This window comes from Rattus norvegicus, chromosome 6 (genome assembly GCF_021556685.1).
Source record: "Rattus norvegicus strain SHRSP/BbbUtx chromosome 6, alternate assembly SHRSP_T2T, whole genome shotgun sequence".
Classification (NCBI taxonomy): Eukaryota; Metazoa; Chordata; class Mammalia; order Rodentia; family Muridae; genus Rattus; species Rattus norvegicus.
Genome location: NC_141539.1, coordinates 103,406,884 through 103,430,163, shown reverse-complemented (window position 1 = coordinate 103,430,163; position 23,280 = coordinate 103,406,884). Strand labels below are relative to the sequence as shown.

Here is a 23,280-nt window from a genome sequence, read left to right as displayed (position 1 = left end):
TCAGAACAGCTGAGATGAACCAGCCAGCCAGAGTTCAGAAAGAGCTGGAAAGGGTGAGCCTATTCAGCAGCAAGCCTCCAAGATGACAGTTACATCAGATGAATAAAAGTTACTTCCAGACTAGCCTGCTCTTCAAGGCTTGCTCATCCTGCTTTCTTATAACAACCAGGACCACCAGTCCAGGTAAGACACTACCCACAGTGAGCTTGCCCCTGCACTTAAGTCATTAAACAAAAAAAAAAAAAAAATAGACCATAGGCATGCCCACAGACCAATCTGATAGGGGCATATTCTTTTTTTTTTTTTTTTCAATTATGTTTCTCTTCCCAACTCACTCTAGGTTGGATCAGCTTGGCATTAAACTAGCAAGAACATCAGTTGTGCCACTATCTCAAAACATGCATTATTAACCCATAAAAGGGATTTCTAGTTTAATTTTGAATGTGTTGGGTGTCTCTGGAGTTGGGAAAATTTTTCTTAACATTTTGTAAGTTGTCTTTTATGCCATAATTGTATGCTTATGGATACAGAAGATTGAATGCGGTTTTTTCTTTTTCTTTTTCTTTTTCTTCTTTTTTTTTTTTTTTAGCCTGATATTATTCTATCTACCAATTTTTGGTTTTGTTTCTTGTATTTTGGGAGACCTACTCAGGAAATCATTCACCTGTACAAATATCTTAAAGTATTCCCTTAGTTTTTACCTAAAATTTGAGCATTTCAAGTCTTAAATGCATACTTTTAGCACACCTTGCTAGACTATTGTACAAGTGAAAGCCAGTAGTCAAGTTTCAGTCTTCTGCATGTGGCTATCCAGTTTCCCTAGCAAGATTCATGGAAAGCATACTTTCTCTAATGTATGTCTTTAGAATATGTGTCCATCAGAAGTTAAGTGTATAGGCATTTCTGAGATCTCTTGGTCAACATTCATATAAACTTTAAAGGACATAATCTTCATCTAAAATGAAAAGGTTCTTCCATTGTCAGTTAACTTACACATCGTTTTGCTATTGATATTTGGGTCTTCCATCCCTCTTATGGGTCATCTATAAATCTTACCAACTACTGATAGATGTATCATAAATTCCACAAATATGATTTAGAAATTTGTTTATATATTTTAAAACATTCTTACTTTGTGATATTCATTTGATTGTGATAAATTCCTGGAACATTGACTATTATTACAAAAATCCAATTTTCATATCTAGTCTTAATTTAAAGGCTGCTTTGTTGACAATTAGTATAGCCTCATGCACTTTCACTTATGTGTTTGAATGGTACAATTTCTCCAGTGATCCCTTAGTCTTTATGTTTAAGATGTGTCTCTTGGATGAAGCATAAAATTGGACTGTTTTGTCTGGTTTTATATAGTCTGACACATAGTGATTTAGCTGGAATATTTAATGGTATTCAATATGATCAGGACAAGAGAGAAAGAGCGAGTCTCATACAATTTGCAACTAAGGCTTGAAATCTGTTCTAAAGTAAATTCTGTTTAATAATAATATGTATATTTTATCTTCATTTTTATTGTTATAAGAAGAAATGCTTATTTTCCAACAGATGCTCTGTTCTACTTAAAAGTAAATTCTACCCTTGTAACTCTTCATATATTAAATGCAAGGTGGCATTTAAGATCAAACAGTTTCTGAGTAATCTGAGCCCTAAACACAATAGGTAACATCATTTGAAACTTTATGGTAGAAGAAGACAATGATAAACTTAAAAAACTATCCTAAAAGATAAAAATAGTTCAAAGTAATTCATATCATTTTAAATTCATTTGTACTATGACTTAAGAAAAATAATATAAATGCTTTCCCCTTTCTTGTGCCACAAAAGACTGTGACACATACACCTCAATTCAGGAAGAAGCACAACAATGTATGATACATTCTATCTCCATAGAGCACTGCTTCTCAACCTCTAGACCACTACCACTTTGGGGATGGAATAACTCTTTTACAGGAGTCACCTAACACCCTTGGAAAACACAGATATTTACACTACAACTCATAACAGTACAGTTATGAAGTAGCAATGAAAATAACTTTGTGGTTGGGTTTGTTACAATATGAGGAACTGTATTAAAGGGATGCAGCATTGGGAAATTTGAGAATCACTATCTCAGTGTTTCCTATCCCTTATTGTTAATGTCTTACTGCAGTTGCAGTCATCTATAATACTAAATAACTTTTGATCTTATCTTCCAATACTATATTACTTTATATAACACTTATTTATATTTATTATTTCTAATACTTATATTCTAATATATAATACTTTCATACTTTTTATCTTATATTCTAAAAGGTATTTGCCTAATCACTAGTAAAGGCCCAAAGTTGCCTTTCTAAAAACAAATAAAATGAATATTACATTGTCTTTCATATAAAATCTTTCCAATGGCAAACCTTAGTCTCATACATCGTGAATTAAGTTTAAATATTAGGTTATATATTACAAATTAAATATCAAAAATATTCACATTTACTTCACTATTGAATACTATCATATCCAAACATAAGATAGCTTTGTACCAATAAGATGCAGATATTTTATTTGAATAATATCATTTTCATCATTCTGACAAAATATCTGAAGAAACAATTTAAGGGAAGATTTAACTCATCTCATGATTTCCAAGATTACAATTAATTGTGGCAAATCACATAAAAATCAGAAAGCAAAGAGAGGGTGTGAAGAGGTGACGGCAGGTGTGTGACTGCACTTGTCCACTTTCTCTTAGACTTCGGCTGGAGACTGAAGGCAGGGGTACATTTGTACTCCACACAGTAGGCTTTTTCCTTCGGCCCCTTGACAGCTTTCACTTTTCATGTCACTAAGCATGAGCAGATTCTTACACTTGATGATGAGTCGACGCTGAGCATGCACACATCACTGCAATCACCCAACTTCCTTTTATTGAGCTACCTATTTACAAACTCTTCAAACTCCATGCATCCAATGAAAAATTTAGAAACATAGCCCAAAAAATATTCAAGTCTGCTTAGAATATCTTACATTAAAAATGCATCAAATCTCATTCATTTCTTCTCTTCTCCATTTCTAGTATCATTTTTTCCCCTAGCACCAAAGATTCCTAGAAGAGGTATTCTTCCTTTGGAAGCAAACAATTTTTCCTCCAATCACCATCAATTTTTTACTCTCTTGACATGTTAAAAAAATAACCTTAAATGTCATAGTTAATATTCAGGAAGAAATCAACATGGGTAAATAATGTCACTTGATTTTCTTAGAAACTGATTAAGCCACTTAGGGAAGCAGAAAAAAATATTTCAAATTACATAAAAAACAGAATACAGGAAGGTGGAGTATAACTATCTTGCAAAGACATTAGAATCAAATGGCGAGGCTTGTGTTGTGCTGCTTGTTTAACTGTGTGCGCTGATAACTAGAAGTAAGACACTAGATCTCAACTGCTCTCTCACTGCACCATTCTTCTGTTACCCCCTAGATACCAGACTTCAAACTTTGCCCTAGGAAAAAATACCATCTTTTAGAGCAAAGATAGTTAATAATGAAAACATTTTATTTTTTTCTTTGGTTTTTCAGCACAAGATAAATTTAACCAAATCACCACTAGAAAAAAATAGAAAAAGCACAAAGAACTGGAGCTTCATTTTTAAAAAAATGTTTATAGATATAAAAAACTAAGCAAATATACAAATGATATGTATCACATTGTGAATACTTTAATTCCAATATACTAAGTCTTATGAAAATTCCAATGAATTGAATTGTTGTTGAGGATATAAAGTTATATTACTATATAGAGAATAATATTATGAAGCTAGTAAAACTGAAAATAAAGGTTTGTTTGCCAACAATTGGGTACTTAAACACATACCCCAAGGAAATTGTTACATATACATAACTCTTTGAAGAGCTGTTTACAATGGTGTTAAATTTAAAACTAACAATAGTATAATTGTTAGTATAGGCTGTGTGGTATGCATAATTCTAGCACGAAGAGAAGGAAGGAGGCAGGAGAAATGGACTCCAAGGCCATCTGATGTTATGTATCTAGCAACTACCAGCCCAGACTAAGCTATACCAAAAGGAAAGTCAAATAAATGCTAGTACAATAAAATACTTGATGGAGTTTCAATGAAGAGTTAGATCTATCAATATGGATGAGTCACAAAAAAATACTCATACTGAAAGATACAGGTTTCAGTATGAAATTGTTCAAACAATATAATACATACTTTGATTTTCTGCTTTTTAAGAAATTATGACATAATTATATCATGCCCCTCCTCCCTCATTCCTTTTCCTTCCTCCAATTCCTTCTATGTCCCTCTTTACTCAGCTCCTTTTCCAATTTCTGGTCTCCCCTTTTTTAAATTGTTATTGTGATATAAATACATAAATACAACCTGCTGAGTCCATTTAGGGTCTAAATTAATTTGAAGGGCAAAAAAAGACTACATTTATTGTAAATATAAGGTAAAGTATGAAAGTATAAGAAATAAGAATGAGAAAGAAAACACCAACTTTGGAATAAAGGACAATATGTTGAATGATGTTCTGATTTCATTTCTGTTGATGTGATAAAATACCCTGAAAAGGGCTGGAGAGATGGCTCAGCGGTTAAGAGCACCTGACTGCTCAGAGGTCCTGAGTTCAATTCCCAGCAACCATATGGTGGCTCACAACCATCTGTAAGGAGATCTGATGCCCTCTTCTGGTGTATCTGAGGACAGCTACAGTGTACTTATAAATGAATAAATCTTTAAAAAAAAAATACTCTGAAAAAAAGCAACTTAAGGGAGAAGAGATTTATTTTAGCTTATACTTCCAGGGTATAGTCTATCACAGCAGTGAAGTCACAGTGGGGGTACCTCAAAATAGCTAGTTAAATTCACATCCACAATCAGGGGCAAAGAGAGACTGACTGTATCACTCATTTGCTTGTGCTAAGCTCAGTTTTTCTATTCCAATATCCCTTGACTAGGGAATGGTGCCACCCATGATAATCCACCACAGACATGCTTACAAGCTAAACTAATCTAGGCAACCTAGACAATCCCTCATCATCACACATTTCCCAAGAGATTATAGATTATGTAACGTTAACAATTAAAAGTAACTGATAAAGGTAAGTGTTTATCTATAATATAATTTGTTCATTGGTAGTTCGCTTGGATATTCATTAAAATAATACTTTTTATATGAGATTCACATATTGGTATTCCCTATTCCTACAAAGAAGATTCTATGTAAAACATAATTATTTCAATATTTAAGAGTGGTTATATTTAATAAAACATAGCTCTAATAGTAAAAAATTAAAATGTAAGTGGAACTACATTGTTTTCCTAATTTGAGATTCCAATTGCTTTTTACCATACTGTAAATTCCTAATCTTCTAAAACAGTATCTGATATACAAGTTAAATTTTATTACAACAAATCAAATATCTAACACTAAGCCTACATGTGAACACCACAAATTCTGAAATTTAGCATTGGGATAGGACCAAAGACAAAAACAAAACAAAAAGCAGATGAACAACAAAACAAAAAACTATCAACAAAAAAAAAAAATCAAACATACTGCTTTCATCTTCATAACTACCTGCAATTAACCAAAAAATAAATGATTACGCAGTCTTATTATAGACATTATTGTAAAAACTCAGCAGAATTGTTATACCCAATTAATACACATTTTCTTACTTGTGTTTCTTTAAAAAAATAATATAGATTCAAAATACTGGTTACAGTTTTCTAACGATTTACCTCAAAGTATGTACTATTAGCACTCCTATTGAATTTTTCTTCTCCAATGAATATTTTTATTCTAATAGCAATCGTGAAAATACAAGCTTGAATAATAGCTTGATTATAATCAATCTCATCAGAAAACAAGCCCTAAGCATCAACATGATTGGCTCAGAATTTCTCAGAAATCTTAGGCCTTCATAGCTTACAGCAATATACAAGGTTGTATCTGTAAATCTGCTATTCTCATTTATTATTACCTATAACTAGAACGAAAGGAGAATATAACATACTGAAATACTTGCAGTAGTTGACAAACATTTTTTTCTGAAAAGAACACAGTACATATTCTCTCATTCCTCCCAACCTGATACTTTTAAAATATATTTTTACTTGAAACAGAATTACATCATTTCCCCATCTACCCTACATAAAACACTCTTCTTTCAATACCTTCATGGTTCTCTCCTACTCTCAAGTTGATAACCTGCTTTTGATTATCATTGTTATATATAGAGAAAGATGTGTATATGTACATAGAATACACAAATACAACCTACTGAGTTTGTTTTTAGTGTGTGTGTGTGTGTGTGTGTGTGTGTGTGTGTGTGTGTGTGTATGGGGTATGTATATGCACACACACATGCACGCACACACACACGTATTTTCAGGACTGACAATTCTGGGATTTCTTTTAAAGTAAAAATATCTTTTCTAAGCTCAAAAGGATGAAATCAAGCTTCAGACAGATTGGCACAAAGACACCAGCCAATTCCTGGTGAAGAAGTACTGCCTCTAATTCAGCAAATTGTGCTGATCAGCCTTAACCAGCTAGTTCTTCAAACTGGTCCTTGGATCTAGTAGATGGCTGCCACCCAGTGGACACCATTAGTTTTTCACTTATCTGAACCATTCATGAAACAAGCTCAAACACATATGATGAAATCACACAGAATAAGTTCAGGGGTTGGTTTTATTTACAAATTAAAATGAATAGGAAACTTATTAAAATCCAATTAATCCAGTTAAACAATATTTTTCCTCACACTAAAACATTAATCAAACTACTTGACATGCATATATCAGCAATAACAGTAACAACAATAGAATGACTACAAACTTGGGGAACAGCAAATAGCACATAATGTATAGAAATAGTATTGATACCAAAGCAGTAGCTTTTTTTCCTCTCCTCTTGCTGTTTGCCAGATTGGATACAAGCCCCACAATTGTTCCTCTTTATGAAATTTCTGAAATTTGGAAATCACACCAGCTCAGGGACTTACATAACACTGAAATGTTTCACCTCGGATTTCAGCACTGTAAAACACCAGTACTCAGGAGGTAGAAGTAGGCAGATCTTGTAAGTTTTAGGTCTGTTATGAGTTTGAGGCCAGCCAGATCTACATAGTGAATTCCAAAACATCAAAGGCTATACAGTGAGGCCCCATCTCAAAAAATAAAAACAAAATAAAACAGACTTTAGTACTTTAGTCACCTCCTTTCCCTCCATATGTGGACCAGAAAAATAATAGTGACAGCAACTGTATTTATTTAACAACATACTAAAAATTCAAACCTATTCATCTTGCTTCTCTTATCCCACTACGTCCATGTACTCTGACTTTAGCTGCTTCCATGGAAATAAAATGCATAAAAAGCTTTAGGAATTTATTATAAATGTACGATAATCAGAATAATGCTGTACTGCTACAAAATCAGAGGCAAAAGAAAATAGAAAACAGAAATAGATCCTCACATTTGTTTTAAGACAAAACAATGGTACAAAAGCAATAAAGTAGAAAAGAAATACAGGTCTGCATCACATAATGTTGGAAAATTAAACAATTAAACAATTATTTTAATACAAGCCTCAATCTATATGTAAAATAATCCTTAAAATACATAACAGACTTAAAACTTAGTATCGCTTAACTTCTAAATATACATTTTAGAATATTGTTGAGTATTTCTTTAAGAATTTGGGAGTTTCTTAGAAGATATAGAAGAATACAATCTATGAGAGAAAAAATTGATGAGAATATAACGTTTATAGTGAAGTAATCACACAATCATAAGAATTTGAAAAAAAAACTATAGAATTCACACTGCTTCACCAGTTGTGACATTTATTGTAACAACAAAGTTAGGGAAATTTGACATTTGTACACTATTGTTGACTAGCATACAAACCTCAACTTTCACCAATATTTGTATGTATAGGCATGTACTGATTTAGTCAGTTTCAAATCAATTTATATCATGCTTAACTACTACCAGGATACACAACAACTTCAAAACTATGAAATAACTCCAGGATAGAAATAACCTGCTTGTTACTACTCTCTGTATTACATACCTATACTATCTAGTCCTCATGGCAATCATTGATCTGTTCTTCATTCTTACAGGTTTTGTTTGCTTGCTTGCTTGCTTGCTTGCTTGCTTGCTTGCTTGCTTGCTTGCTTGCTTGCTTGCTTGCTTGCTTCTTTTGGGGGGATGCAAAAAATGGAGTCACATGCTATGTAACTTCTTGAAGTTAATTTTTTAACATATAAAGGCAGACCTATCAGAATTACACCAGACTTCTCACCAGAGACTATGAAAGCCAGAAGATCCTGGGCAGATGTCATACAGACCCTAAGAGAACACAAATGCCAGCGAAGGCTATGTCCAGCAAAACCCTCAATTAACATACATGAAGAAACCAAGCAACTCCAGGAAAAAACCAAACTTATGCAATATATTTCCACAAGTCCAGCCATACAGAGGATAATAGATGGAAAACTACAACACAGGAAGGGAAACTACACCCTAGAAAAAAGCAAGAAAGTAATCTTGCAACAACCCAAAAGGAAGAGAGCGGCACAAACATAATTCCATCTCTAACCAGAAAAATAACAGGAAACAACCATCATTATTTCTTAATATCTCTCATCATCAGTGGACTCAATGAAAAGACATAGACTAATGGAAAGGATACATAAAGAGGACCCAGCATTTTGCTGCATACAGAAAACACACCTCAGTGACAAAGAAAGACACCACCTCAGAGTGAAAGGCTGGAAAACAATTTTCTGAGCAAACGGTCCCAAGAAACAAGCTGGAGTAGAGATTCAAATATTGAATACAATTGACTTTCAACCAAACGTTTTCAGAAAAAATAAGGAAGAACACTTCATATTCATCAAAAGAAAAATCTACTAAGATGAACTCTCAATCCTGAATATCTATGCTCCAAATGCAAGGGCACCTACATTCATAAAAGAAACCTTACTAAGGTTCAACACACACATGGCACCTCACACAATAATAGTGGGAGACTTCAACACCCCACTCTCAGCAATGGATGGATCATTGAAATGGAAACTAAACAGAGATGCAGAGAAACAAACAGAAATTATAAACCAAATGTATTTAAGAGATATCTATATAACATTTCATCCTAAAACAAAAGACTATAACTTCTTCTCAGCACCTTATGGTACCTTTCCCAAAATTGACCATATAAACAATCACAAGACAAGGCTCAATACATACAAGGAGATTGAAATAATCCCATACATCCTATCAGATTACCACAGACTAAGACTGCTCTTCAATAACAACAATAATGACAGAAAGCCCACATATACATGAATGAACAATGATCTACTCAATGATAATTTGGTCAAGGGAGAAATAAAGAAAGAAATTAAAGACTTTTTAGAATTGAATGAAAATGAAGGCAAAACATACCCAAAATATGGAACAAAGTGAAAGCAGGACTAAGAGGAAAACTCATAGTTCTGAGTGCCTGCAAAAAGAAACAGGAGAGAGCGTACATGAGCAGCTTACATCACACCTAAAAGCTTTAGAACAAAAATTAACAAATACACCCAGGAGGAGTAGACAGCATGAAATAATCAAACTAAAGACTGAAATCAACAAAGTGGAAGTAAAAAGAACTATACAAAGAATCAACAAAACCAAGAGCTGATTCTTTAAGAAAATCAACAAGATAGATAAACCCTTAGACAGACTAAATAGAGGACACAGGGAGAGTATCCAAAATAACCAAGTTAGAAATGAAAAGGGAGACATGACAACAGGATCGGAGGAAACTCAAAAAAATCATCAGCTCCTACTTCAAAACCCTATATTCAACAAAACTGGAAAATCCTGATGAAATACACAATAGTCTAGACTTCTCTTGGGCATATACCCAAAAGATGCCCCAACATATAAAAAAGACACGTGCTCCACTATGTTCATAGCAGCCTTATTTATAGTAGCCAGAAGCTGGAAAGAACCCAGATGCCCTTCAACAGAGGAATGGATACAGAAAATGTGGTACATCTACACAATGGAATATTACTCAGCTATCAAAAACAATGCCTTTATGAAATTCATAGACAAATGGTTGGAACTGGAAAATATCATCCTGAGTGAAGTAACCCAATCACAGAAAAACACACATGGTATGCACTCATTGAAAAGTGGATATTAGCCCAAATGCTTGAATTACCCTAGATGCCTAGAACACATGAAACTCAAGACGGATGATCAAAATGTGAATGTTTCACTCCTTCTTTAAAAGGGGGAACAAGAATACCCTTGGCAGGGAATAGAGAGGCAAAGATTAAAACAGAGACAGAAGGAACACCCATTCAGAGCCTGCCCCACATGTGGCCCATACATATACAGCCACCCAATTAGACAAGATGGATGAAGCAAAGAAGTGCAGGCAGACAGGAGCCGGATGTAGATCTCTCCTGAGAGACACAGCCAGAATACAGCAAATACAGAGGTGAATGCCAGCAGCAAACCACTGAACTGAGAATAGGACCCCCGTTGAAGGAATCAGAGAAAGAACTGGAAGAGCTTGAAGGGGCTCGAGACCCCTTATGAATAACAATGCCAAGCAACCAGAGCTTCCAGGGACTAAGCCACTACCTAAAGACTATACATGGACTGACCCTGGACTCTGTCCCCATAGGTAGCAATGAATATCCTAGTAAGAGCACCAGTGGAAGGGGAAGCCCTTGGTTCTGCTAAGACTGAACCCCCAGTGAACATGATTGTTGGGGGGAGGGCGGCAATGGGGGGAGGGTGGGGAGGGGAACACCCATAAAGAAGGGGAGGTGGAGGGGTTAGGGGGATGTTTGCCCGGAAACCGGGAAAGGGAATAACATTCGAAATGTAAATAAGAAATACTCGTTAATAAAAAAAAAATTTTAAAAAAAAGACACACATGGTATGCACTCACTGATAAGTGGCTATTAGCCCAAAAACTCAAATTACCCAAGATAAAATCCACATACATGAAGCTCAAAAAGAAGGTCGACCAAAGTGTGGGTGCTTCAGTCCTTCTTAAAAGGGGTAACAAAAATATGATAGGAGGGGATATAAAGACAAAGTTTGGAACAGAGACTGAAGGAATGGTCATTCAGAACCTGTCCCACCTGGATATACAGACCATTTACATACAGCCACCAAACTAGATAATATTGATGAAGCCAAGAAATGCATGCTGACAGGAGTCTGATATAGCTGTCTCCTGAGAGGCTCGGTCAGAGACTGACAAATACATAGGCTAGTGCTAGCAACAAACCATTGAACTGAGAACAGGGTCCCCTGCTGGTGGAATTAGAGAAAGGATTAAAGGAGCTAAAGGGGCTTGCAACCCCATAAGAACAACAATACCAACCAACCAGAGCTCCCAGGGACTAAACTACTACATAAAGTCTACACATGGAGAAAACCATGGCTTCTGCATATATAGCAGAGGATGGCCTTGTTGGGCACCAAAGGGAGTAGAAGCCCTTCATCCTGCCATGGCTGGATCCCTCACCCCCAGTGCGGGAGAATGTCAAGGGGGGTGGGAGGGGATAGTTGTGGAGGGGGAACACCCTCACAGAAGAAGGGGAGGGGGATAGGATATGGGGCTTATGGCCAGAAACCCAGGAAAGGGAATTAACATTTGAAATGTAAATAAAAAATATCCAATTTAAAAAAAAAAAGAAACCCAGGAAAACACAAATAAACACTTAGACAAAATAAATAAATCCTTTAAAGCCAATACAGAGTATAGGATAAATGAAATTAATAAAATTGTTAAAGAAATTAGAAATAGAAGCAATAAACAAAACACAAACTGAGGGAATCCAGAGATGGAAAAAACCTAGGTAAATGAACAAGAAATACAAATACAAGCATAACTAACATAGTACAAGAGTTAAATAATCTCAGGCTTGGAGGATACGCTAGAATAAACTGGTATATCAATCAAACAAAATTAAATCTAAAAAATTCTTGACACAAAACATCCAGGAAATCTAAGACACTATGAAAAGACCAAACCTAAAAACAATACGAATAGAAGAATCCTAGCAAAAAGGTCCAGAAAATATTTTTAATTCAATCACAGAAGAAAATTTTCCTAACCTTAAGAAGGATAAACCTATAAAGGTAAAAGAATTTACAGAACACAAAATAAAACTGGTGGAAAAATGTTTTCCTCTAGGGTCAGCTAAGAAGTGGTATAAGGAATGTATGCCCGACCCATGCCATGTGGCACTGTGCAGGAGTTGTCTTGGGCTGGTGGTCATCAGATTCAGTGGTGTCAGACTTGAGGGAAGGGTTGCTTGTTACCCACCCAAGCTGCATGAGGCCAGGCTGAGGTTCATCTCAGGTCTAGTCTGTTGGCCCAGGCCTCAAGGTGGCTTGTTTTTTTGTTTTTGTTTTTGTTTTTTGTTTTTTGTTTTTTTTCCAATTAGAGACAGAAAGGGCATAGTTCCAGATAGGAGAGGAACAGTACAGGAATTAGGAGAAGTAGAGGGATGGGAAACCATAATCAGAATACATTATTTGAGATAAAAAAAATATTTTAATAAAAGGAAATTTAAAAAGTTAAAAAAATAAAGGTACAACAATCAAAAGTGTGTGTGTGTGTGTGTGTGTGTGTGTGTGTGTGTCTGTGTGTGTGTATGCGCGCGCATGCGCGCGCACCCGCATTTGGATACTATACATAGTATCAGAAACAAATTCAATCTCCACTTTGTAGTTTTAAAACTGTGCTTTTTGTCTAAATATTTACCAATATGTGTGTATATGTAAGAGAATGCAGGTGACTTTGAGGTCAGAAGAGAATGTTATGAACTGTGGTGGTTTGAATAAAAATGGCCTTCATAAGCTCACATATCATCATCAGGAAATGGAATTGTTTGAGAAGGATTAGGAGGGGTAGCCATGTTGCAGTAGAGGTGGCCTTGGAGGAAGAGTTTCACTGGGGATGGGCTTTGAAGTTTTAAAAGCCCACAACAGGCCCAGTCAGTCAGAGTCTGTCTCTCTCTCTGTCTCTCTCTGTCTTTCTCTGTCTTCCCCCCCTCCCCCCCGCCACACACAGTTATAGATTAGAACATAGCTCTAAACTACTTCTTTAACATGGCAGCTACCTGCCACCACGCTTTCTTCCTCTATGACATGACGATAATGACTAAGCCTGAAACTGTAAACAACCCCCTAATTAAATGTTTGTTTTGTTTTTTGTTGTTTGTTTATTTGTTTTTTGATAAGTGCTACTGTGGTTATGGTGTCTCCTGACAGCAATGGTGACTAAGACAGAAATTGAAACTTGGGTATGAACTTAATTATTATTTATGTTCTTAATTATTATTTATGTTCAGCTAACATTTGTGAGTTTGAATATTTATAAATTCTACCTCATAGAATTAACAAGAAATGATGAATTAAAAGGTACAAAAAATTATTTTTTTCTTTTGGTTTTTTCAAGACAGGGTTCCTGTGTGTAGACCTGGCTGTCCTGGAACTTGTTCTACGAGCTTTGAACTCTGAGATCCGCCTGCCTTTGCCTTCCAAGTGCTGGGATTAAAGGCATAAGCCAACACCACATGGCTGAAAAAGATAAAAAATAAATAAGAATGTTATAATGGGGCAGGGAAAATGGCTTAGGAACAGAGTATTTACCTAGCATGAATAAGGCTCTGCATTTAAGCTCTAGCTCCATAAAAAGAAACCATACTGGAAAATAGTATATGTAAGTATTGAGTTGATAAGGTTTCATCATAGTATAAATGTGCTAAATTTGCAAATTTTTTAAAATTTCAAATAAATATTAAAAATAATATGAAAAGTAGCAAATACAAAAAAGAACTATGAGGAAGAAAAGAGGATGAGTATTGAGGGAAAATAATTTTAAAAGATGAAATTTGGCTGAAGACATTCATGAAATGTCATTATGGCTGGACACATTTGTTAACTGAGGTATATGTAAGTGAGGAAAATGCACAGCCATTTCACAAAAAAAAAAAAAAACAAAAACAAAAACAAAACTGTTAACAGAATATGAACTATACTACTGCTGTGTTATTTGAACAACCATTTTGCTTAGTTATAAGATAAAGGAAAAAAATGAAAGATGTACCTATGTACCTATTAAGGTTTAAATATAAAATGTACCACACACTTTCATATATTGAACTGAACACCTGCTTATGAGCTGACATATCTATTTTGGAACTTGGTCTATAACTGAGGGTATGCCTTTAAAAGTTATTGCTGGTCTCAGGAGTCTTTCTCCCATATCTCTACTTTCTGTCTTCTAGAGTGGGGCATTATCTGCAACATATTCCTGACAATGTGATATTCTGCCTCCATAAGGGCCAGAATCAATAGAATCAAGGCCAATAAATGGAAACCTCCAAAACCATGAGACAAAATAAATCTTTTTTTTTTCACATTAACTTAATTTCTTCATGTATTTTTCCATACAATAGATAAGCCTAAATACTTCAAAGCTTTAATTTAAAAAAAAAAAAAAAAAGGACCGAAGGGGAAAAAATTAAAATGTTAGCCAACAGAAAGCACAATAGACAAGATGGACTTATTCTATAAACTGTTGAAATGGTGAGTGTCCTAGTTTACTTTTTGTTGCTGTAACAAAACACTAGTCCAAAAAACTCTGGTTGAAAAGAGGGGAGGGGCATTTTTGAGCTCAAAGGCCATCATCATTACAAGCCAACACAAGGACCTGGAGATAGAAAACAGAAGCAGAAACATAGAAAAAAAAATGGAAGAATGATGCTTTCTGGCCTATTTTCTCTGTCTTACACAGCCACTTTTTTTTAATCCAGTCTATCAATTAGGGATGTCAACTTCTACAGTGGGTTAGGCCCTCCCATATTGATTTGAAATTAAGAAAATGGTTCACAGACATACCCACAGGGCAAATCTGATGGAGGCAATTCCTCAATTGTGGGAACTTCCCAGGTTTGTATCAGGTTGACAAAACTAAGCAGTACCATATAACCTAATAACAAAAATTTAGAAAACTTAATCTAATAATGACTTAGAGATATACTGCTGTGAACAGACACCATGACCAAGGCAACTTTTATGAGGACAACATTTATTTTTTTTTTTTATTAACTTGAGTATTTCTTATATACATTTCGAGTGTTATTCCCTTTCCCGGTATCTGGGCAAACATCCCCCTCCCCCCTCCCCTTTCTCATGGGTGTTCCCCTCCCAACCCTCCCCCCATTGCCGCCCTCCCCCCAACAGTCTAGTTCACTGGGGGTTCAGTCTTAGCAGGATCCAGGGCTTCCCCTTCCACTGGTGCTCTTACTAGGATATTCATTGCTACCTATGAGGTCAGAGTCCAGGGTCAGTCCATGTATAGTCTTTAGGTAGTGGCTTAGTCCCTGGAAGCTCTGGTTGCTTGGCATTGTTGTACATATGGGGTCTCGAGCCCCTTCAAGCTCTTCCAGTTCTTTCTCTGATTCCTTCAACGGGGGTCCTATTCTCAGTTCAGTGGTTTGCTGCTGGCATTCGCCTCTGTATTTGCTGTATTCTGGCTGTGTCTCTCAGGAGCGATCTACATCCGGCTCCTGTCAGCCTGCACTTCTTTGCTTCATCCATCTTGTCTAATTGGGTGGCTGTATATGTATGGGCCACATGTAGGGCAGGCTCTGAATGGGTGTTCCTTCAGTCTCTGTTTTAATCTTTGCCTCTCTCTTCCCTGCCAAGGGTATTCTTGTTCCCCTTTTAAAGAAGGAGTGAAGCATTCACATTTTGATCATCCGTCTTGAGTTCCATTTGTTCTAGGCATCTAGGGTAATTCAAGCATTTGGGCTAATAGCCACTTATCAATGAGTGCATACCATGTATGTCTTTCTGTGATTGGGTTAGCTCACTCAGGATGATGTTTTCCAGTTCCAACCATTTGCCTACGAATTTCATAAAGTCGTTGTTTTTGATAGCTGAGTAATATTCCATTGTGTAGATGTACCACATTTTCTGTATCCATTCCTCTGTTGAAGGGCATCTGGGTTCTTTCCAGCTTCTGGCTATTATAAATAAGGCTGCAATGAACATAGTGGAGCACGTGTCTTTTTTATATGTTGGGGCATCTTTTGGGTATATGCCCAAGAGAGGTATAGCTGCATCCTCAGGCAGTTCAATGTCCAATTTTCTGAGGATCCTCCAGACTGATTTCCAGAATGGTTGTACCAATATGCAATCCCACCAACAATGGAGGAGTGTTCCTCTTTCTCCACATCCTCGCCAGCATCTGTTGTCCCCTGAGTTTTTGATCTTAGCCAATCTCAGGGTTGTTTTGATTTGCATTTCCCTTATGACTAAAGATGTTGAACATTTCTTTAGGTGTTTCTCAGCCATTCGGCATCCCTCAGCTGTGAATTCTTTGTTTAGCTCTGAACCCCATTTTTTAATAGGGTTATTTGTTTCCCTGCGGTCTAACTTCTTGAGTTCTTTGTATATTTTGGATATAAGGCCTCTATCTGTTGTAGGATTGGTAAAGATCTTTTCCCAATCTGTTGGTTGCCATTTTGTCCTAACCACAGTGTCCTTTGCCTTACAGAAGCTTTGCAGTTTTATGAGATCCCAGTTGTCGATTCTTGATCTTAGAGCGTAAGCCATTGGTGTTTTGTTCAGGAAATTTTTTCCAGTGCCCATGTGTTCCAGATGCTTCCCTAGTTTTTCTTCTATTAGTTTGAGTGTGTCTGGTTTGATGTGGAGGTCCTTGATCCACTTGGACTTAAGCTTTGTACAGGGTGATAAGCATGGATCGATCTGGATTCTTCTACATGTTGACCTCCAGTTGAACCAGCACCATTTGCTGAAAATGCTATCTTTTTTCCATTTGATGGTGAGGACAACATTTAATTGAGCCTAGCTTACAGGTTCAGAGGTTCAGTCTATTATCATCAAGGTGGGAGCATGACATCATCCAAGCATGGTGCAGGAGGAGCTGAGAGTTCTACATCTTCATTTGAATGCTACTAAGACTGGCTTCCAGGCAGCAAAGATAAAGGTCTTAAAGCCCATGCCTACAGTGACATCTACTCCAAAAAGGCCACACCTATTCCAATAAGGTCATGCCTCCTAACAGTACCAGTACCTGGGCCAAGCATATTCAAACCACCACAAATAGTAATATGATTAATATTATTAGACTCCATAATGTTGTTAAACAGGGCAATGACAAGAATGAGTCAAGGGCACAGAAATTTGTTATTATTTAATGGCTAACTTGTTCAAAGGAGTAGGTATCAATTTGCATAAGTTTCAAGAGATTTAAACACAAATTTTCTTCTTAGTTGCAATATAATACTGGGATAACTAAATAAAAGCAAAGTATTTTAATAAATGTGAAATCTAAAACTAATATTTCCCAAGATTTATATTTAAAGGGACAACAATTTAAAACTAGATGTGTCAATCCAATTAATGCTAGAATTTCAGTTTTAAAGTATCCTTAATATGGAATTACTAGAAAAGCATAAGCAAGAATTCCAGACTTACTGCAAAGTATTCCAATTAGGAATAAGTTTATTCTCTATGTTTTATTGCTTTTGTTGAACTGTTAAGTATAAAGCGTTTATTTTGAAATCAAAGGCATCTTAGTCAATAAATTTTCTTTTTCAGCAATCCCATCATAGCTTTAGTTACTAAAACAATGTTTTATAATTCAGAAAATAAACCTCAGTTGACAAAAGTCACAGGTACCTTCATCTAACTCCTAAAGAAAAAGGGGGTGGGGGGAAATAATTAAATTGCCAACTAAAATTACCCAACATATTCTTGACATGTTATATTAGTTTCTCATCTAGAAAACTTTCTAGGAAAGGCTAGACTCACAATTATATAAACTCATATGAAAAGCTTTCCAATAACTAAAATTTTTTCAACTAAATGGCTTTTTGACACTGAAGTTCATGGAGACCAAACCAGCCACAAACTTGGTATGTAGACAAGAAGCACCTCAAGTTTCTGCTATGACATACAATGACAGCCTCAATGCAACCCTCTTATATCTAACATGTTTCTTTTTCTTTTCTGAATTCAAGATCTCTATCTTTGATTCTTGACAATTTTATTATAACATTTTGGTACAGATTGTTTAAACTGAGCATGATTAGAGATCTTTGAATTTATTTTACTTGAATGTTTCATTTTTTTCCCAATTTGGAAACCAAATAAAACTAACTAATTAATATGTGGGGAAACATACACAGGAATAATATAAAAACAATACTGCCCGTTAAATAACGAGTCCATAATGAAGGAACTTAGGTCTAGAGTTTGTTCACAAATATGATTTCTTCCAAATAAAAGAAATGACATACACCAGAAAATTGAAATAAAGTGATAAATCTTGCAAAAGTCAATAAAGTAACACATTAATAAAGTGAAAAAAATATGTAACCAACAAGCATAGCCTAATATTACAAACTCCATTTTGTATTCAGTCATCTTATGTTAAGCTTGAACTTAGTTACTGGAAAAACCACAACTTGTTTCAGGGACCAAGACACCACAGCAACAGCCACTCCATTCTTGGTAAAAAGCCAATCAGCTTCCAACCATGACTACTCATAACAAGCTGAAATCATTACTAGCCAATAGCCAAGCTGCAATTTTCAAATGTTAACCAATCATGGTAACTGCCAAGTTGGAAAGCCCCTTATGCTGCTAAAACTATGAAAAATAGACAAGGCTTCAGCAGCTTGTGGATTTCCACACCCATTCACTGAGTTGGAGAGATCAGAGCTTGAGCTTGAATAAAGACTCTTTACTTCTGCATACAACTTGAATTTCTGGTGGTCTTTGGTGGTCTGTGGGGACACCAAGATCAGGACACAACAGTAATCACAACATAGAAAAAAGTGTGTAAAAGCCTAAGTCTCCTGCTTAAAACAACACACTAGGAATAGAAGAGACTTTGGCAATACAAGAAATGATACTTATAAAAACAAAAACACAGTTAAAAAGTTAGGGATATATGGCTTACTGGGCCTGGTATGCATGCCTTTAACACCACCCCTTAAAGCCAAAAGCAGGAAGCTGTAGGAGTAGGGGGCATAGGATCTCTTTGAATTTGAAAGGTGCCTTATTTACATAGCAAGTTCCAGAGTATCTGGGGCTGCATAGTAAGGACCTGTCTCAAATGACAGAACAAGGGGAGGGAAGAGAAGGGTGGGTGTGGGCTTGAGGTCTCCATGCTCAAGCTCCACCCAGTATGGAATTTCAGTGTCTTCCTGGCTGCCTGCAGAAGACAGTCTCCTGCTGCTTTCAGATCAACATATAGAACTCTCTGCTTCTTCAGCAACCTATTTGCCTGCACGTTGCTACATTTCCTGCCATTTTGATAATGGACTGAACCTTTAAAACCCTAAGCCAAATCCAATTAAATGTTGTCCTTTATAAGAATTGTTTTGGTCATGATGTCTTTTCACAGCAAGGAAACCCTAACAAAGACAATATTTAGTAGACAAAAACTCAAGAAGATACTAACAAACTAAATCCAGTAGCACAATAAAAAGATTCTACATCAAGTGAGTGTGCATGGACTCAAGACATGCACTTATCAACATAACTTGATACACAATAATGACAGGTTGAAACATAAAAACCACACAATCATAAAATTCAACAGAAGCATGCCTCAAATAAAGACCATAGGTAATAAATAATTGACAAAGTACTGAATTAGAAGGAACTAAAAGTTTTCTTTTTTCATATAGGAATAAGACAGGAAAGCCCAATTTCACACTTTTAATAAACACAACCAGGGAAGGACCTATTAAAGCCATCAGGCAAAGAAAAGGAAATAAAGTTATCCAAATTGAGAAGAAGGAAATCAGGATGTCACTGTTCACACTTGACATAATCCTACAGATAAATAGCAATAGAAGAATCTACAAAATAAACTGTTAGAACTGGTTAATGAATTCAGAAGGCTTTTAAACAAAATCACAAAGTGTTTTATCTTCAATAATGAACTATATGAAAAGAAAATCAAGGAAACAATTTCTGGTATAACAGCTACAAACATACACCGACAGATATATGTTCAAAGATGTGAAAGATCTCTACTAAAAAAAAATCTATAAAGAACTGATGAAAAGAATTGAAAAGGACACAAAGAAATGGAAGGATATCATATGTTAATGAGGAGGAAGCCTTAGTGGTACTTAAATGTCCATATTACATAATCCAAGAGTGAAAGCAATACTTTTGAAATACCACAGATACTCTCCGTAGAACTAAAAAAAGAAAAAAGAAAAAGAAAAAAAATTCTAACATTTGTATGAAAGAACAACTTCAAACAGTCAAAGCATATATGTAGAACAACAACAAAAAAAGCAGGAGGTATTGTGATTAAAGTTCAAAAACCACTACAAAGCTATAGTAACCAAAACAGCGAGCATTGACAAAGCTATGGCAGTGGCTCTGTCTAGGCTGTGGCAACAGATGCATGTAGTGTAGACCTGATCACATGACAAGGACCAAGAAGCAGGGAAGACAAGACAGAACCAATGCTAGGTACTGTCATCAAAGGCCCACCCATAGTTATCTACTTCTGCACTTAGGGACCACTATGAAAAGTTTCATATCCTTCAGAATTGAACCATAAAATGGGCACTTCAAACCATAAGCCTGTGGAAACAATTTCAGATTAAAACCATGTGATTGCTAAGTTTGTTAATTTGACTACATCTGGAAATAAATAATACCCAAGCGCCTGAGCACACCAGTGAGGGATTATTCTTGGTTGTATCTTTGGAGGTTGGAGGACACTCCCTAAATCTTGGCCATATCTTCTCTTGGCAGCCTATATGGAAGAAAAAAGCTTTTTGTTTTATTCGTGCTTGTCCTCATTTTCATTGAAACATTTATATATCCTGCTGCTGAGGCATTTCTTACTGGCATTAAAGACTATGTCTATGTAATTTAGATGCACATTGAAGACCAGATGAGAGATCCAGTCTTTTGAACTAAACAATTACTGGCTTCTTGGGATTTCTATAGGGAGACAGCTATTATTGGACTATTACAATCTGTAATCTATTCTAATAAATCATATATATCACATATCCATATATTTATCTGTTCTGTTCCTCTAGAGAACCCAGACTAATAAACATATCATAGCCTCGGTAAAAATATCTTGATAAATTTTAAAAAAATAATATAATAATTTATTACTACAATGTTCTTAACTAGGTTAAAATTAGGGTACCAGCAAGATGACTAGTAAGGGTGCTTGCTGCCAAACCTGATGACCTTGAGTTTGATCCCTGGAAGAGAAATGGTTCAAGGAAAGAACTAATTCCAGCAGTTGCTCTCTGACCTACACACACACACACACACACACACACACACACACACACACACACACATCTACACACAAAGTGCATTCATTATTGCTTAGAACTGACAATTTTTGGTCTGAGTAATTCCTTATAGGTATTTATCCAGGAGAAATGAATTATTATGTACACTTAGATATGTCTTCATTAAAAGTCTTACATGCAGTAAACAATCAGGAAGTAGTCCATATGTTAATTAATGTGGGGGAGAGGGGAGGAAAACCTTGTGGTATAATGAAATATCATTCTGTATGAAAAAAGACCAAAATGACTGATATACAATACTATAGAAGAAACAAACCCAAAATATTATAGTAACTGAAAGTGTCTCACACAAAGGTATTCAGTATACTTCATATTAGTGTTATTCTTAGGTCAAATTAATCTGCAGAAGAAATATCAAAATATGGTTGCCTTTTAAAAATGAGAATTAGTACTAAATGATAATTGATTTAAAGGAACCTCTGGGCACAGTTATTACTATTGTATACAGTGACATGGATTTCTATTATACATGTACAGGGTCTGCCAATATTCAGAAAAATAAATTTTAAATTAAAAACCTCTAACTCAGTAATCAATTCTAGCTAGTATGCATACTGAAGTATTTGGAAGAAAATGTACAGAAGTCTGAAGTTTACTCTGAGGTGCTAAAAGTAAAGTGAATTAACATGGAATGAACAACAGATAAATATCTAGATACTACAATGAAGAAAAAATAAAAAGTTAGTAGAGGCCTGCATCCAGAGCTGACCCGATCCCACAGGTTTCTGTACCCAGATCCCATGGGGGAGAGAGAGCTGGACTCTCAAAAGCGCAGAGAATTCTGAGAACTAAGGGGAGACCACAACTTCTCACATTCTGGGCCCAAGAAGAAGCTGCCTAGAGCCCTTAGGACACAGGAACCTAGGAGCAGTCAGGGACAGGATCGTCCAGGTCTCCCCCCTGCACCCGGAGCTAAAAGTCAGTCTCTAAGAGCTCTGACACACCTGAGAGCAGAGGTAAGACCATCACTTCTGCTCTGAGGGATCCGCCTGGAACCCTCTTGACACAGGAACCCAGGAGCAGTCTAGGACAGGATCCTTCAGGTTTCTGCCTGTGCTTGGAGCTGACCAGGTGCCACAGCTCTCTGAAGCCAGATCTCCTTAGGAGAGAGTGGGACTCTCAGAAGTATGGAACAGTCTGAGAGCACAGAGAAGACTACCACTTCTACTTACATGCCTGGCTGACAAAGAACCCGCCTGAAGCCCTCTGGACACAGTCACCTAGGAGCAGTCTGGAAAAGGATTCTTCCAGTTTCCAACTGCACCCAGAGCTAATACTATGACCCAGCTCTCTGTACCCAGATACAGCTGGGAAAAAGCTAGTCTCCAGGAGTGTTGACACACAGGCTTTCAGGAGGGTCAAGTCACTGTAAGACAGTCAGAGACATCAAGACTAGCTAACACACCAGAGATAAACAGATGGAGAGAGGCAAGCGCAGGAACCTAAGCAACAGAAACCAAGACTATTGGGCATCATCAGAGCCCAATTCTCCCAACAAAGCAATACTGAACATCCCAATACACCAGATAAACAAGACTTGCATTTAAAATCACATCTCATGATGATGATAGAGGACTCTAAGAAAGACATAAATAACTCCCTTAACGAAATACAAGAAAACACAGGTAAACAAGTAGAGGCCTTTAAAGAGGAAACATGAAAATCCCTTAATGAATTATAGGAAAACACAACCAAACAGGTGAAACAATTGAACAAACCATCCAGGATCTAAAAATGGAAATAGAAACAATAAAGAAATCAAAAACAGAAAACCCTGGAGATAGAAAACCTAGGACAGAAATCAGGAG

At 36.1% G+C, this 23,280-nt stretch overlaps 2 protein-coding genes across 29 annotated transcripts in view; both read right to left on the bottom strand.

The window, feature by feature from the left end:
• Gphn (gephyrin) overlaps positions 1 to 23,280 on the bottom strand; it is a 532,330-nt gene that overhangs the window by 420,363 nt on the left and 88,687 nt on the right. For 6 of the 28 annotated variants that reach the window (XM_087554592.1, XM_087554602.1, XM_087554605.1 and 3 more), the window contains exon 2: positions 9,489 to 9,546. The exons of the other annotated variants lie outside the window; for them this stretch is intronic. In XM_087554592.1, the coding sequence (XP_087410718.1) occupies positions 9,489 to 9,534 (46 nt within the window). In that variant the 5' untranslated portion in view covers positions 9,535 to 9,546. The remainder of the gene's footprint in view (positions 1 to 9,488; positions 9,547 to 23,280) is intronic. 28 annotated transcript variants of the gene reach the window in all.
• The window catches only part of Ccdc196 (coiled-coil domain containing 196), a 132,890-nt gene continuing 130,419 nt past the window's right edge, over positions 20,810 to 23,280 (bottom strand). The window contains exon 8 of the transcript XR_015622093.1: positions 20,810 to 20,889. The gene's annotated coding sequence lies outside the window, so the exon portion shown is untranslated. The remainder of the gene's footprint in view (positions 20,890 to 23,280) is intronic.